Source organism: Astyanax mexicanus, chromosome 1 (genome assembly GCF_023375975.1).
Source record: "Astyanax mexicanus isolate ESR-SI-001 chromosome 1, AstMex3_surface, whole genome shotgun sequence".
Classification (NCBI taxonomy): Eukaryota; Metazoa; Chordata; class Actinopteri; order Characiformes; family Acestrorhamphidae; genus Astyanax; species Astyanax mexicanus.
The window spans coordinates 68439239-68454220 of NC_064408.1; the positions used below are offsets into that span (position 1 = coordinate 68439239).

General features: G+C 38.2%; 1 protein-coding gene across 18 annotated transcripts in view; it reads left to right on the forward strand.

Annotated features, from left to right (window-relative positions):
- Positions 1–2009: 2009 nt before the first annotated feature.
- The window catches only part of mark3b (MAP/microtubule affinity-regulating kinase 3b), a 58410-nt gene continuing 45437 nt past the window's right edge, over positions 2010–14982 (forward strand). For 3 of the 18 annotated variants that reach the window (XM_022664112.2, XM_049482042.1, XM_007238748.4), the window contains exons 1-3: positions 4604–4721; positions 10065–10256; positions 11064–11117. In XM_022664112.2, coding sequence (XP_022519833.2) covers positions 4614–4721; positions 10065–10256; positions 11064–11117 — 354 coding nt within the window. In that variant the 5' untranslated portion in view covers positions 4604–4613. Of the gene's footprint in view, positions 2706–4598; positions 4722–10064; positions 10257–11063; positions 11118–14982 lie in introns of those variants that run through there. The other 15 variants (XM_022664110.2, XM_022664157.2, XM_022664164.2 and 12 more) reach the window with 11 other exon arrangements.

The following is a 14982-nucleotide window of genomic DNA, read 5'->3' on the forward strand; positions in this document are numbered from 1 at the left end:
CGCCGATGATCCAATGGGCTGCGAGCTGCCTGTGCGCTCACTTCCGGCGCTCGCAATGATGGGTTTGGCTTGGCCAGAGAGTCTCTAGAGAGGAGAAGACCCACTCAATCATCTTGTCTGTGTTTGTTAAGCCACCAGGGGGCGCTCCCGAGTGACTACAACAGCAAAATCAAGAGCAAGGAGCACACAACCTACCATTATTAAAAAATATTAGTGTTTACATGAAGAATTAACTTTGTAACATTTTACTTATTATTAATTATTTTCTTATAACCAGATTACATTTTATTATTATCATCACAACAACAGTGTATGTGATTTAAATACACTTGGCTGAGATTCTCAAACACTTCCATACAATTTAAGTCAGAAAAATCCTATAAAAGGCTGTAGCTGTGCAAGAGTGAGATTTACATTTACTAAAAAGGAGACACATATTGAGATTTACATTTACTAAAACGAAAATTATAGTAACTCAAACCCAACAAATTGATTATGAAAATAATTAGATGCTAACAAATTTAAATAATTTATTTATTTGTTTTTGCAGCTCTAGAATTAGATATGTATAAGGTAATAGAGGCCCAGTTGAAAGCACAAGTTATCTAATAAAAAGCAACTTCATTAGAAGTTAAAATGTTCTTTAAGCTCCACACTTAATTAGAAGTACTAAAGTATTCAATATTTTGGTACTTAAGTACTAAATTTTGTTTATTTTAAAATGTAACACTGAAGTACTGAAAGTAAAAGTACAGTACTGTGTTTTGTAGTTATTACAGAAAGCAGTGGAAAGCAGAGTGAAAGGCAGAACATGGTCTTCCTATAATATCAGTTTGATCACTTTATTGACTTATAATGATTTCTTACATTTTAAATAATAATTGTAATGAGTATCGATGCAGCACATAAAAAATGTATTGGACTAAAATATTAAACTAATGAACAACATGTTCAGAAAAAAAATACTCCAGTAGAGACAGATTAGCATTTTAGTAATTTAGTACAGTAGTGAAGTAGTTGTACATCCTTACTATATCCCTGCCTAGAATACATTTTTAAATGTATTCTACATTTATTGTATTTTTATTTATTGGACTTTTTGTTGTATTAAAATACATTTATGTATGCAATTATGTATTCTAGAATACAGTTTAAAAAGTTTTTAAACTTCTTTTAAAATAATGTGCTCTGGCATAGGGGTGTGCCATAGCATATCATATGCAATAATATTGCCAACATTTTTGAAAATTGTAAATTATATTATACCTCGAAATATTGTGCCATGCCATATTACCCACCACTAATTATCACATCAGTATACTACTTTTTTACTGTATTTAGCAAAAGAAAAAAAATCACACTGTTCTCATTTCCCATTGTATATCTACTAGATACAAATTATATATCTGTCCAGTATCATTTATTTTACTTCAGTCCTCGATATATGGAGGTATTTGCAGTGCATTACTAGTATCAAGACATTCTGGATCATTGACTTCTGTTACAAATCGTCTGTTATTTAGTTATCATATTGCCAAGAGTATCGTTATTGTAAAAAAAAAAAACATGAAATATCGTAATATTATTTTAGGACCATATCGCCCAACCCTACTCTTGTCGTGTCTCAAAAATCAGACAGCTCACCAACCAGTCAGCTCTCAGTAGCAGTGAAGCTAGCGCATTTTTTGCACAAATAATTTATTTGTAGAAAAATTAACAGGTATAGTTAAATTTACTTCGCTTTTTTAGTAAAATCATTCCTTTTACTTTACTAAAAATAAAATATTTGGTGGAGAAGTAGTCAGACACTGTATTTAATCAGAGATTTTAGCCGTTTAACTTTATTCGCCGCCTTTCATTGAGGACTCGCTGGCGGGCTCCCTCTCGCGGTGCGCGGTGGTTCTCGGCTACAGCGGCGGAGACGGGCAGTGGGCAGGCTCAATAAACCGGCTCTGGGTCGGCCTGGCTGGCCTCTCTGTCGGCGGACTGGCGGCCATCTTGGATTGTGAGGTCTGTCAGGGCAGTTGTCAGTGTTTGGGATGATGTGAGGAGTGTCGGGGAGAACAGCTCAAGTGTTCCGCATCGGTTAGTCCCCGGGAAGAGGAAGGCGTGGTCCGCCAGAGCAGGAGCGTCCTGCGGGGCTCAGTCTCGGAGCTCTGGAACCGGCTGTAGTTGGGAGTTATCTCTCTCTGTGCCTCTTTTTCTCTTCTCTCCTCCTCTTCTCCCCTCCCCTCCTGCTACTACTACCGCTGCTCTGAGCGCTCGGCTGCTCAGCTAGGTCACTAACTACTTTCTCACGAGTTGTTTTTAAGTTTAATAAAACACTCAGTGAACGCGCGGCTGTGGGACTCATGCGGGCGAGGCCGCGGAGGGTGGCCGGGGGTGCGCTGCTGTAATGCGGCTCCAGTAGCTGGAGAGGTGCTGGCTGGAGTGGAGTCGCGGTGTGTAGCTGAGGAGTAGCTGAACTTACTTGTCTGGGGACTGACTGCGGGTCGCTGTGGCTCCGAATCGATGGTCATCCTCTTCTTCACCCTCTTCCTCGGCTGCACGGTGCCTGCTGCCTCTTCTGTACAGCCCTGGGAGTAAAGGAGCTGCAGTTAAACGGGACTCAGAGAGGAGAGGAGGAGCAGTTTGAGGAGCGAGGACGAGTTAAGATGTCAACCAGAACACCACTGCCTACTGTCAACGAGAGGGACACCGAAAATGTGAGTGTTTATCTAGTTAACTAGCTGACATTACTCTTAGCTAAATCCATCTGTAGCTGCTAGCTAACTAACCTAACCTAAATAGCTTTAGTCAACTTTTCTCAAAACTTCAGGGGCTGCTTCTGCCCACTGAAGCTGCTCAAGACTCTTGTTGTTAGGTTCAGCTAGCTCTTCTGCTTTGTTGAAGCACTGCTGAGAGGATTATTGAGGTCACAACTTCCCAATCATCCCACAAGCACTGGATGGAACACTGAAGTGGCCATCATTCCAGAGAGATCTACAGCTCAGTGCTGGGGAGCTTTATAGGTTCGCTAGTTACCCTCCTAGACCACACCTGGCTCTAGGCATATTGCCAATAGGTTCTTGTCTGTCTGGTCCATAGACTGTATATAGCAGTCTATGGTCTGGTCTAGAGACAGAGACAAGACAAGCTGTTTCTTTGATTTTAGCAAATGGAGAGCCTCTGGAATATAATCAAGAGGATAATTGATGATCACAAGCCATCAAACCAAGCAGAACTGCTTGATTTTTTGCACCAGGAGTGGCATAATGTTATCCAAAATCAATGTTATCCAAAAAACCAGGGTTATTGTACCAAATATTAATTTCTAAACTCTTAAAACTTTATGAATATGAACTTGTTTTCTTTGCGCTATTTCAGTTTCTCAGAGCCCTGCATCTAGTTTATTTTATCAATTTCTCACTTTTCTACATTATACATTACACATTTTCTCACTTTCTAAAGGACAATATTTTATTTGGAATTTGGGAAAAATGTTGTCCGTAGTTTAAAGAATAAAACAACAGTGTTCATTTTACTCAAACATATAATAATAAAGAGCAAATTCAGAGAAACGGATTCAGAAACTGATTTTTTTTTTCCAGAGCTGTATACAGTCCAGCGTTGCTTTTCCTACACAGGCAGCTCAAGCCTCTTGTTTTTGAAGTAACTAGCTGCGTTTTGCTCGATTTTGGAGCGTTGCTGTGAGGTCAGAACTTCCTAATCATCCCAAAAGCATTGGATGTAGCACCATCATTCCAAAGAGCCCAGTCTCACTGCTCTACAGGTCAGTGCTGGGAAGCTTTATAGGTTAGCTAGATACCTCTCTAGACCACACCTGCCTCTAGGCATGTTGCCAATGGGTTTCTGTCAGTCTGCTTCAGAGTCAGAGACTAGTTAAGCTGTTTCAGCACACGGGTGCATTTTAAAGGTGCTGAATGCGATCTTTAGAAGGGGTGTCAACACACACACATCTGTAAATACAGTTTAACTAGGTCTGACCTGATGAGTGAGTGTAACTAGCTGTATATAGGCTAATATTGCTTTGATCTCTCAGGCAGGTCAAGACTCTTTGTTGAGAGTGAGCAGCATTTCAACCTTTTTCCACCAGCAATACAACAAGAGTACAGAGAGTCTATAGTATTTAGTTTTATATCTAGCTGTCTAGCTAATTAACTAATAGCACTTCTTCTTGGAGAGCTAGCTAATTCTTCCTTTATTGTGAAGTCAAAGTTTGTCAAGTTAGCTACTAAAAACAAGCCAAAGAAGCATTAAGGACGTTGTTTTTTTTTGTGTTCCCCCGCTAAGCTTTCAGTATTAGTTTTTAACTAAAGCTGGGATCCCCCATCTATGGATAGTTGGGTAACTAGCTATTTAGTTTATAGTGTAATGAAGAAGCTAGCTCTATTTGTCCTGTGACTATTCCTGTATATGGAGAACTCACAGAGCCTGAAGCAGGTTGAATAGAGGGATGGAGGGGGCTCCCTCTACACCTCCCTTCCTCACTCCATCCCTCCCTCCAGCCATCCCCCCCAACCCCCCCCCCCCCCCCCCCCCAGACACGAGTAGGTGCCCGATGCGAAATGTGTTTCACGCTCCTGTGAGCTTCTTCCAGTGCTGCTGGATCAATGAGCTGCCAGCACAAAAACGGAATAGCTGTCTGTACTCTTGCCATTCCCATCGCCAATGCTAGGATGAAGGGCTCCCACTCGGTCAAGAGACATCGCATCACCATAGTAAGTTTTTGGGGCTTTCTAGGAGAGACTGTGACTAAATATGGTAGAACAAGGTATAGGGATTTTTTATTTACTTAAACTTTTACAGTTTTGACACTTTTGGGATTTGGCCTTTTGTTAATAATAAGAAAGCTTGTCCGGTAGATATAATATAAGAATTGGACTTCAAAGTCTGTAGAAGCTGTTATTATCTGAGGATCTGACATTTCTTTGCTGTCCTAGATGTGCAGGTATTTTTATTCTGATTCTCTAACTGTTATAAATTGCATTTGGAGGGCTATATATTAAGGCAGACACATATTCATACATTTAAGCACTGTTTCCTATAGTTGAAATTAGTGACTGATCATTTAATATATGATTAGGTACATCATCACTAAACCATCTTTATCCTTAAGTTACAGTTGTCTGATGAATGATTTTAAATGCAAAATATTACATTTGTGTGCAGTGTCTTTATAAATCAGGAGACTTACTGATCTTATAAGAGTGCAATTAATAAAATAAAATAAATTATGTTCTTATATGGTAAGCACACACTCACTGTCTTCACAGTTCTTGATGATTAGATACGCAGCAAGGCTCAGCCATGGGTCCAATAAGTTCAACTCGATCAGCCGATCATCAATACTGTTTATGGGCAAATTTGGAAATTTTACCAATTTTTTTGCTACCTCTAAATAAGTACTGGAAATTTAAGCTGACTGTAAATAAATGGAAGAGATTTAGTCACCAAAATAAATGATTTCCAAAAGAGATGTATGCATAGATTAATATCCAAGACTAATTTGACTTTAAAATGATTTTTTTTAATATGCATTATTTAATTTTTTTTGCTTAGAAGCCAACAAATCATTGATTGGAGGAAGGGGCCTTCTGTAATATATTGTACATCATCTCTCAACATAAAATGTACTTTACTCAGTCACTTTAAATAAACTGTGAAACTCCAGCTCACAGAGTCTGTGAATCCCTGTAGATTCACTGTGGAATTAAAGAAGAAACACAACTGAAAAGAGCAGCTTATCCAGGGCTAAAACTCCATTATTTTGAGTGTTCCCTGTTTGGTGTGGTTGGTGGTGTTGGATCTTAGCTCTGCTAATCCTAGTATGGGCTGAAAGCTGCTCTGTGCAGAGCAGTATTATCTTGTTAGTGGAGTAAATTGTGAGTTTCAGCTACACATTCCACAAATATGAACTGAAGAAACTGCATGTAACTAAAATAGCCTAGCTAAAATATAACTAAAAGAGCCTAGCCTGAGATTTTCTGGCCCAAATTAATCTTACTTGATCTTTCCATCTCGAGTATTAAGCAGCATAATTGGTTTAAAATATAATTTGACTATGCAAAGTGACGATTGAACATTGCGATAATGATATTGAATCAAATTCAACATATTTTCTTAGAGGCTGTGTATCTGGCCCCCCTTTTTTTTAAATAAGGCCAACTCCTGAGTCTGCGCATCAGTCTGCTGCTTATGGGTCAGCAAGGGAAGAGCTTATGAAAGCCATCAGAGATTTGGTGCTGAGAGGGCTGAGAGCATTTTAAGTGATCAATAGTGTAACAGACAGTGTGCCCAATAGTGTGACCCATGTAAATGGGAAGGACAGTACGCAGGAATAAGCTTGTTTTAGAGTTAGGTGATATGGAGGTTTGTATCTAGTTTAGATAATAACAGTACTTTTTATAGTGAGTACATGATAATTACGCTTAGCCTAGAGTTCTTTTTCATCCATGAACAGCTTACCACAAAGAACAGTGGATTATAGGAATTAAAGTTTGAAGACTGTGCTGGAGAAAAGTGGTTAAGTTGCAGGGTTGAATGTTTTGAGAAAAGACTGCATTTAACCCATACTTAAAGCACAGTGACACTGAAAAATGGGATAATTAATAAAATAGTGAGAAGAAATAAACCGTTTCATAGCAAAGATAAAGCAAAGCTTAGAGCGGCCAGTCTTCTGGTAATATTACTAAGCCAGGCAGCTGTATGGCCTGCAGCTCCTATTCATATATGAATTAACAAGTTGATAGCAGATAGCAGAATATGATTCATTGTGCCTTTAACATAAACACATATCCTTTTAGTTACAGTGCTCCTCTTGTCGTGACATGAACATTATGACTAACATCACTCACAGGGAAGCACAAAATAACTTCTCTTCACACACAGGTATGATTTAAATATCTTTACTGTCATTTTCGAGTTAGCTCCAGCTTGTCCCCTCTCATTCACCGTATCCACTGTCTGTGTGTTTCTCCCAGCCTTCATCAGATATTACGCAGTTGTCTGCTTGAACTCTTTATGTGCTAATTTGAGCACCTCTGTTCCAGATGGATTGGCAGGGAGTTTGAAACGATGCGACACACAGATGAGCCTTCACAATGTGGGCTAATCGCATCTCTACAAACTAAACAAATGTGGAGGCTTAAGCATTTCCTATAGGCTGTGAAACATGTGTTCGTTCTCAGTTCTCTGTAGTTTAAGCCTCAGTCTAAACTACAAAGGTTTTCCATGGTGATTCACCTATAGCTTTGTGAGTTTGTCCAAGACTGGGCTTAATCCATGTCCGGGAATCCAGACCTTCAAACAAGCCCTAGCCAGAGTAACGTTGACGTTTGTGGCTATTTATTGCCGATATTTATTTCTTAATTCAGTTCCCAGTATGAAACAAGAGTCAGAGCAAAAGCATGTAAACCTCTTATCAGAAAACTTAATATAAAAACTAAAACAAACAAAAAGTATTTCTTGCATTAGATTAGACTTTTTTTAAATTGTAGACAGTCTAGAGAGTTTGTGTTTTGTTTTATCAACAAAAATAAAGTTTGGGACAGGGTCAATTTATTACCAGTAATTAGGTTAAAGAAATAAAATTATAAAAAAGGTCATAAAAAACGGGTGATGTCATTTTCGTCAGCCTTCATCATGCACTTTCAGAGTTTAAAAAATAAAAAATTCTTATTAAACAGATACTGTAGAAATAAAAAGTCTTTCGCTGGTCTGTGCTCTGAGGCATCTTGGATGGGCCATCACAGCGAGTGGATATTTTGCTCAGACAAATTAATATTCCAGATATTTTTTGTTTCATGCACATGCTGCCCTCAAATATTTTTGTAGACTATGCAAAAGCAAATGCTGCAAACAGTGCAAAATGTGAGAACATGAACTAGACTGCCTGTATTTCCAGTAGTAAATTCTTTATTGTCTTAACTTTTGTTGCAGGAATATGGATGTATATATACAATTAAAAAAAGTTTTCAGAGAAAACATAAACATTGTGTTGGGTTCATGCTATCTGTGATAGAATAAAAAGAAGAGTTTTTTTTATAAGCGTTTTCCACATTGCCTCAATTTGTTTTTTCAGTTTGGCTTTGTATTAGTAATTTAGGGTTGTGGTTGATTTTAACTAAAAATGTTTCCCTTAAATTGTATATCATAGACTTACATCCAGCAATGTAATTTATTGAATAATAAGCCATAGGTTTATGAAACCCTATGTATTTGAGGAATTAAAAGTAAAAGAAAAATATGAATGTCTCTGTTCCTTTTAGGTTCTTTAGATTTTAGACTTTTTATTCAATAAAATGGTGGTTGTTCTCACTCATTGTTAATCAATTTAAGCTAACTGATAGCTGCACTTGTCTGTTGGTGTACCAGTATGTCTCTATAAGAAGTATGAAAATGAATCAGTGAATTGGGCTTTGTTTGGGGATTCATTTTATTTCTGTGCAGACCTCTAGAGATGTAATGAGATCTTAGATAAATGTTACTAGACATCAGACATGTAGTAGAGAGCATGACAGTAGAGAGTTGGACATGCTGTTCAGAAGGAAACTACACTGTAGTTGTTTGACTGCTATGCCATTAATTTCACCATTTCTCACTGAGTTTTTAAACTGATACTCATATTTACCTGTGTCTGGTAGAACTAGTAGTTGAGTATATCTTTCTCACTGTTTTTCACTAGAAAGAGGAAGTAGAGGCTGAAATCCAGGAAACAGCAAGGCATTTTCTTTAGCCAGCATTATTTACATGCATTTCCTCAACTGTCAGGCCTGTGAGCAATGGCCTAATCACAACACAAAAGTACTGCACTCACTGCAGCACAGTGTAAGACTTTAGTTCTTTGTTTCTGTTGTTTTACAGCAGTGTAGTATTAATGTATTTAAGAGGGCATGAGATTCTGTCTGTTAATAAAATCCACTGTACAGAATTAATGCTAAAGCTGATCACAGAGGACTACATTCATACACACAGTGGTTATAGTATTCAAGATTGCTAAAAATACTGCATTGTTTTTACTGGTTGATACTCATTTTTTTAGGTTAATGAGAACAAGCTCATCTTCGGCATCAATATTTTTATTAGGGAGGGGATATCTTTAACATTTGCCCAGATTACCAAATAACCTGTGCTGTATTAAATAATGTTATATTCTCATATTTCCAGGTCCAGTCAAGTCCAGCATTACATCAATTGATGCAGTTAAAGTTTGCTCAACAGCTTCAGATCTCTGCTTTACGATACAGCAAAATCCAGAAAGGGTTGTGTGTTGCATTGTACTGTTAGGAAATCTTGAAATTAGATACTAAATAAGAAAGTGATTAATCCCTATGTAGTGGAACTCATTGCTAAAAAAAATGTCTGCTTTGCCAAGTTTAGTTGTCATGTTATGTGGATGGAAGCGTACAATAAAAACAGTGACCGAAGAGTAACTGCAGAATACAGGACATCCACAGTTACAGGTGGTAAACACCACTATTCTTGTAGATGGCCACTGCTGGCAAGTTCTCCTTACAATCCTCCTTAAATGTTTGTCTGGTTCTTTCTTCTAAATAATCCTCAGTACTTAATAAGTAAACATATTATTATATTCTGGTGTGAATTGAGTAAATGGAGGTTGTTATCCTTGTTTTGCAAAAATTTTGCCGTACAAATGTGACTTCCTCATAGTAATACCACTTTACTACCCTTGATTTGCCTTGGTTGACTCATTTTTTAACTTTATTTCTCTGGATTTTTAAAATCTACTACTTATTTTGCCCAGCCCTAAATCATTGACCCTAAAAGATATTGACATTTACTTAATTTAACTAAATGAAAATATATATTTTTAAAAAATATATTAGGTTTGAATGTTAGAATGGAAAAACTAGAGGGTGTTTTAATAGTGCTTGTAGACTGCACTAATCTGACTACATAGTTTTAGACAGCAGCTTTGAGCTTGGAGCCACTTTTTCTCTGTATGTTGTTTAAAAATGTTGCCTGTGTACCATGACCTAGGTGTTTCACCTTTGGGAGTGCTATTTTCTCCTCTGATGAGCTCTAATTTGGTTTATTTACAGCACACCTCACACAGTGATGGGCGGAATGAGGCTGCCACGCGGGCCAGCCGCACCGGAGCACGCTGCAGGAACTCCATCGCCTCCTGTGCCGACGAGCAGCCACATATCGGCAACTACCGGCTGCTCAAGACCATCGGCAAGGGCAACTTCGCCAAGGTCAAACTGGCGAGACACATTCTCACAGGGCGAGAGGTGGGTTATTAAGGTTGCCCAGCCTCAGGGATTTTCAATTGCTTTTGTCTGTTTTTTCCCTCACAGTATGATGCTTCTATTAGACTGGTGGTTTTAGTCCAGAAGAGTCCATGCTGTACACATTTTGTTCTTTACTTAAACAGACCGTGATTAGTGAATAAATCAAGTGCACAAAGTTTAGGCCTGTCACGTTAGTTTTGGATGATTATTGTCCCAGAAATAATTGCGATTAATTGTATTATTGTCATTTTAAACCTTTTTTTTGCCTTTTAGAAGGTTATTATCAAAAAAGCAGTAAATGGTTATCAAGAATGCTTTGATTAGGATTATTATCTTAAAACAATGTAAAAATAAATATGTAAGTAAATAAATAATACATAAATAAAATAAAACACGTTTTTGTTGGCACACCGGCTCATTCATTGTCTCTTCTCACTAATTAAACACAATGGGCAATAAGAAGGTCAGCAAAATTATTGAGGCCATGTTTATGTTTTATGATGAGTCAGTAATGAGATTATTGGGACGGTCCTGCACTACAAGAAGAAAATAAAAATGAAAGAAAATGAAAAAGTAAATAGTGTGGAATCTACAGGAACGGGCTCTCTCTTTCACTTGCTCTCTCGCATGTTCTCTCATTTTTTCGTTTGTTTTTTTTGTTTTGTTTTTGACAGTTAAAATAAAAATAAGATGAAACATACAGGGAAGTGTTAACATAAACACTGCTGTACTTCTATTTTGGCTTTTTGCCAGCCATGAGTGAGCAGCAATATTAATAAAATAATTTGTCTCCATTCTTTCCTGCAGGTGGCCATAAAAATTATCGATAAGACGCAGCTTAATCCTACCAGCCTCCAAAAGGTAATATGTTTGGATATAATATTTTGGATTTACAAATGAGCATTACATTTTTCTATCTTTATTTCCATCCATCTCCTCACCCAGCCCCCCTTGTTTCTCTTTGGAGAGAGATATTTTTAGCATTCTTGTGTTAATCATGAGTTTAATTAATAAATTGCAGGACTTTCACTTTGAAATTCAGTTGCACTCTGCCACTTTACAGACTGAGCCCCTTTAACTCCAGCTAGCAGAAAAAAAAAAAAAAAAAAACCTCACTTCAGTGCAGAGCAGTGCATGTTGGGTAGGTGGAGGCTGACGGAGGAAGCCTCTGTGGACTTGGATATCAGAGGCAGCTAATAATAGCAGGACTGGAGAAATCCGAATGAGAGGCAGGAGTAATAACGCTGCATATGCCCGAGCAGAAAGCAGAGCACTTAGATGGGACAGTGAACCGGGTAGGAGGGGAAGGAGAGAAGCTTCTTGCTCAGTGTGCTTAAGGAAAACCAGCTTTTCTTAGTCCTAGATCTTTTTCATTCAGATCTACATGTGTTGGAGCTGTTTTATTTCTGTTTGGCCTTTATAGATCACATGTAGCCCATGAAGGGGTTACAACATTGCCTTTCACTAACCAAACTCCTCTGCCTGTAATTAGCTGGGACTTGTTTTTCCAGGCCATTGATTTTAGTTTGTTTTCCATTTGCGGACCCATTGACAGCCCTTGGGCCCATAGCTCAGCATGTGGTGCTGGGTGGAGTGGATGGTCAGTCAGGGTGGAGCTGAGGTTTGAGTGGGGTCTGTGCAGATTTGCCTTATTTGACTTAACTATTGCGTGCTTCACACCTACCAAATCTATGTGATATGAGCAGAAGGAGACCACTACACCATTGCCTGTGTTGACCATTCACTTCTACAGTGTTTGTGCTGCAGAACAGCACAGCAGATATACTGGTAAACCTCTGCGCTTGTGAGCACATTACATAAGCACCCCTTTTCCACATGGATTAATAAAATAATGATTATAAAAGCATTTGTTACCCTCGATGGTTACCCTTGATGGATACCCTTGATACCTGTTTTCTACAACAGTTGCACTGCCTGTGCAGGCTGGGAAAACACAGAAAGCTTCTAATGTGGTCTCTTGCACTGACCTGTGGAGATATTGTGGTGTAAGTGGGTACTGTTCCCATTCCCAGCTTATTTTGCCTTGTCTTACTGTTCCCATATGTGCACTTTACTGTAATTGTCCAGCTCTAAGACAGTCTCTTGCTCCTTGTGGGGAAAACTAGTTGTGCCTCTGTGGTGCCTGCTGACTGGATCTTTTTCCAAGTCTTTGTTGTCCGGCTACAAGTGAATGTGCAGACCTGCCAACATGTATGATTTTGCGTAACAAGCATGTATTTTGACCCTTTGACCCTTGGTACACACGTATGATTCCATGTTCTAAAGTATGCATACCATTTGATCTTTCGTTTTCAGTCAAGTTGTCACTTAAGTTGATTCTGCTGCTGAGTAGTGTACTTCATTTTCACCCAGCCACTCGCTTAGCCTCATCTAGCTATGTACATCAGTCAGCGACCTTGTAAGAAAAAAAAAAAGGGACCAATGAGTTTATGATTGTGGGCGCTCGCGCTGTTGCACTGTTTATCATGTTTCTGGTTAGGAGGTTAATCCAGCAAGCTACCTAAAGAGCCATCAGCCTCTATTCTCCACTCTATTTTCCTCCTAACTGTTGACACACCGTCACTGTACTGAAGACTCTCGACTCTCGTATATCTGCTGTGCTGTTCTTTCTCTCTCTTACTTTCTCTCTCTCTCTCTCTCTCTCTCTCTCTCTCTCTCTCTCTATCTCTCTCTCACACACACACACACACACATGCACACACACAGCTGATTTCCTAGCTACAGTAGCATGTATTTTCCCCATTAGAGCTCTTAGTTGAACACAGTAACATGAAAACTAGCCTGAGATATTATAATGCAGTAAAAAAAAGAAGCTCTAGTCTGCCAGTGCTAAACCACACTACTCTATTAATACTGTGTCTCTGCCAACAATACAGGGAAATACCAGCATATTATTATGATTAATCACAGAATATTATTTAATTTGGCATATCTATTGCTGATTTTTTTCTTTTTAATATATTTAGTAAGCAAATGTTTTCCTTAGAAGTGCCAGCTACTACAATATAATATATGTATCATATGTAGGAAGGGAGCACATGACACTTGCCTTAATGTCCCCAATCATTCACTTTGATAGTATGTGTTAGGGCTGGACAATTACAGGACTGTCTTACAGTGCACTGGTAGTTGATCTCTTCTGCTTTAAGTTAGATTACTTTCACTGTGAAATCATACTGACCATTTTATCTCTGATTTTGAAAATTGTCCTGTGTTTTTTAATATGGGATATTACACACAAATTTGTATTCATATACAAAATGCCCAACACCTAGAATGTGTGAACTGTTAAATGCCAGATCAGTATTGTTTTTGGCAGCACAGAGAATGAATGGAGCTCTTAAGCTGGCTAACGCTGTTGGTTGCATAAATCGGACGCTGTTAGCTTTTCTTGTAATGAAGCTGTATGTGGGTGTGAATGAGACAAGATGGGCTTTCACTACTTTATATGTTAATAACAATAATATTATAACGTTAATATTAATGTTCTGTTAGATTGATTTATATCACGCATACAGTAGACTGTGAGTACTAGGGGTATGCCATATCATATTGTACGTGATAATATTGCCAAAAAATTTGAATATCGTGAACAATATTATACCCTGAAATATCGTGCCATATTACCCACCCCTAATAATCACATCAGTGTACTACTTTTTTGCGTTTTTTGCAAAAGAAAAATTCACACTTTTCTCATTTCCCATTATATATCTACTACAGACAGATTATATCAGTCCAGTATCAATTATTTTACTTTAATCCTGGATATATGGAGATATTTGAAATTCATAATTAGTATCATGACATTCTGGATCATTGACTTCTGTTACAAATCTGATAATTTATTTTTTTTTAATCTCAGTTAACCATATCATATTGCATGCAATAATAAAATTCAAAATAATTTTTCTAATTCAGTGTTTTGTCATATCGATACCAAAAGTATCGTTATCGTGAAAATACCATGAAATATCATGATATTATTTTAGAGCCATATCACCCACCCCTAGTGAGTACAATCATGTGATAATTTAGTTTAGTTTTAACAGGGAAACGGATCTGAATTAAAATTGTTTATTTGTGTCTGAGATCTTAACCCTCATCAGAAATCCCGCGCCCTCCCCCAGGTCTTAGCACTTCTCTGAGACAGGGAATGCCTTTCCTGCTTAAAACATCTCTTTATTATCATGTAACTGCACAGTGTAGTCTCTGTCTGACGCCATTCCGATTTGCGTTGGTGTGACCTGCTCTTATGTAATTGGTGGGTGTGGGAGGAGAGCCCTTGGTTCTAGTTCTGTCTCCTCTTTTAGAATCAGCTGCTTTTTTTTTTTATCAGATCAGGGTCAGCCATCGACTGCCTGCGCTTGAGTGGAGATAGAGAGTCTGGAAATACTCTCTATGCTCAGTAGCTTATAGAGGTGACACAGGCTGCCGAGCGTCATTGTTGCGTGTAGACAAAGTGTGAGGGAATTGCCAAGCATTGGTATGTTAGAAACATACAAAGCAGTTGGGTTTGTTTAGAGGGAGTGTATAAGAAACATCTTAAATGCTCGATAATGTGCTGGGAATAGAATGCGTCACTTTAGAGAGGTATACAGTTTCTGTTGTATTATGTTGTAGATGTTGGTGCTGAATTTGCAGTATCACCAGGATTCAGTCATCTAGGTTATGGTTAAAGGTTAAAGCTTAGGAATTCTGAGGT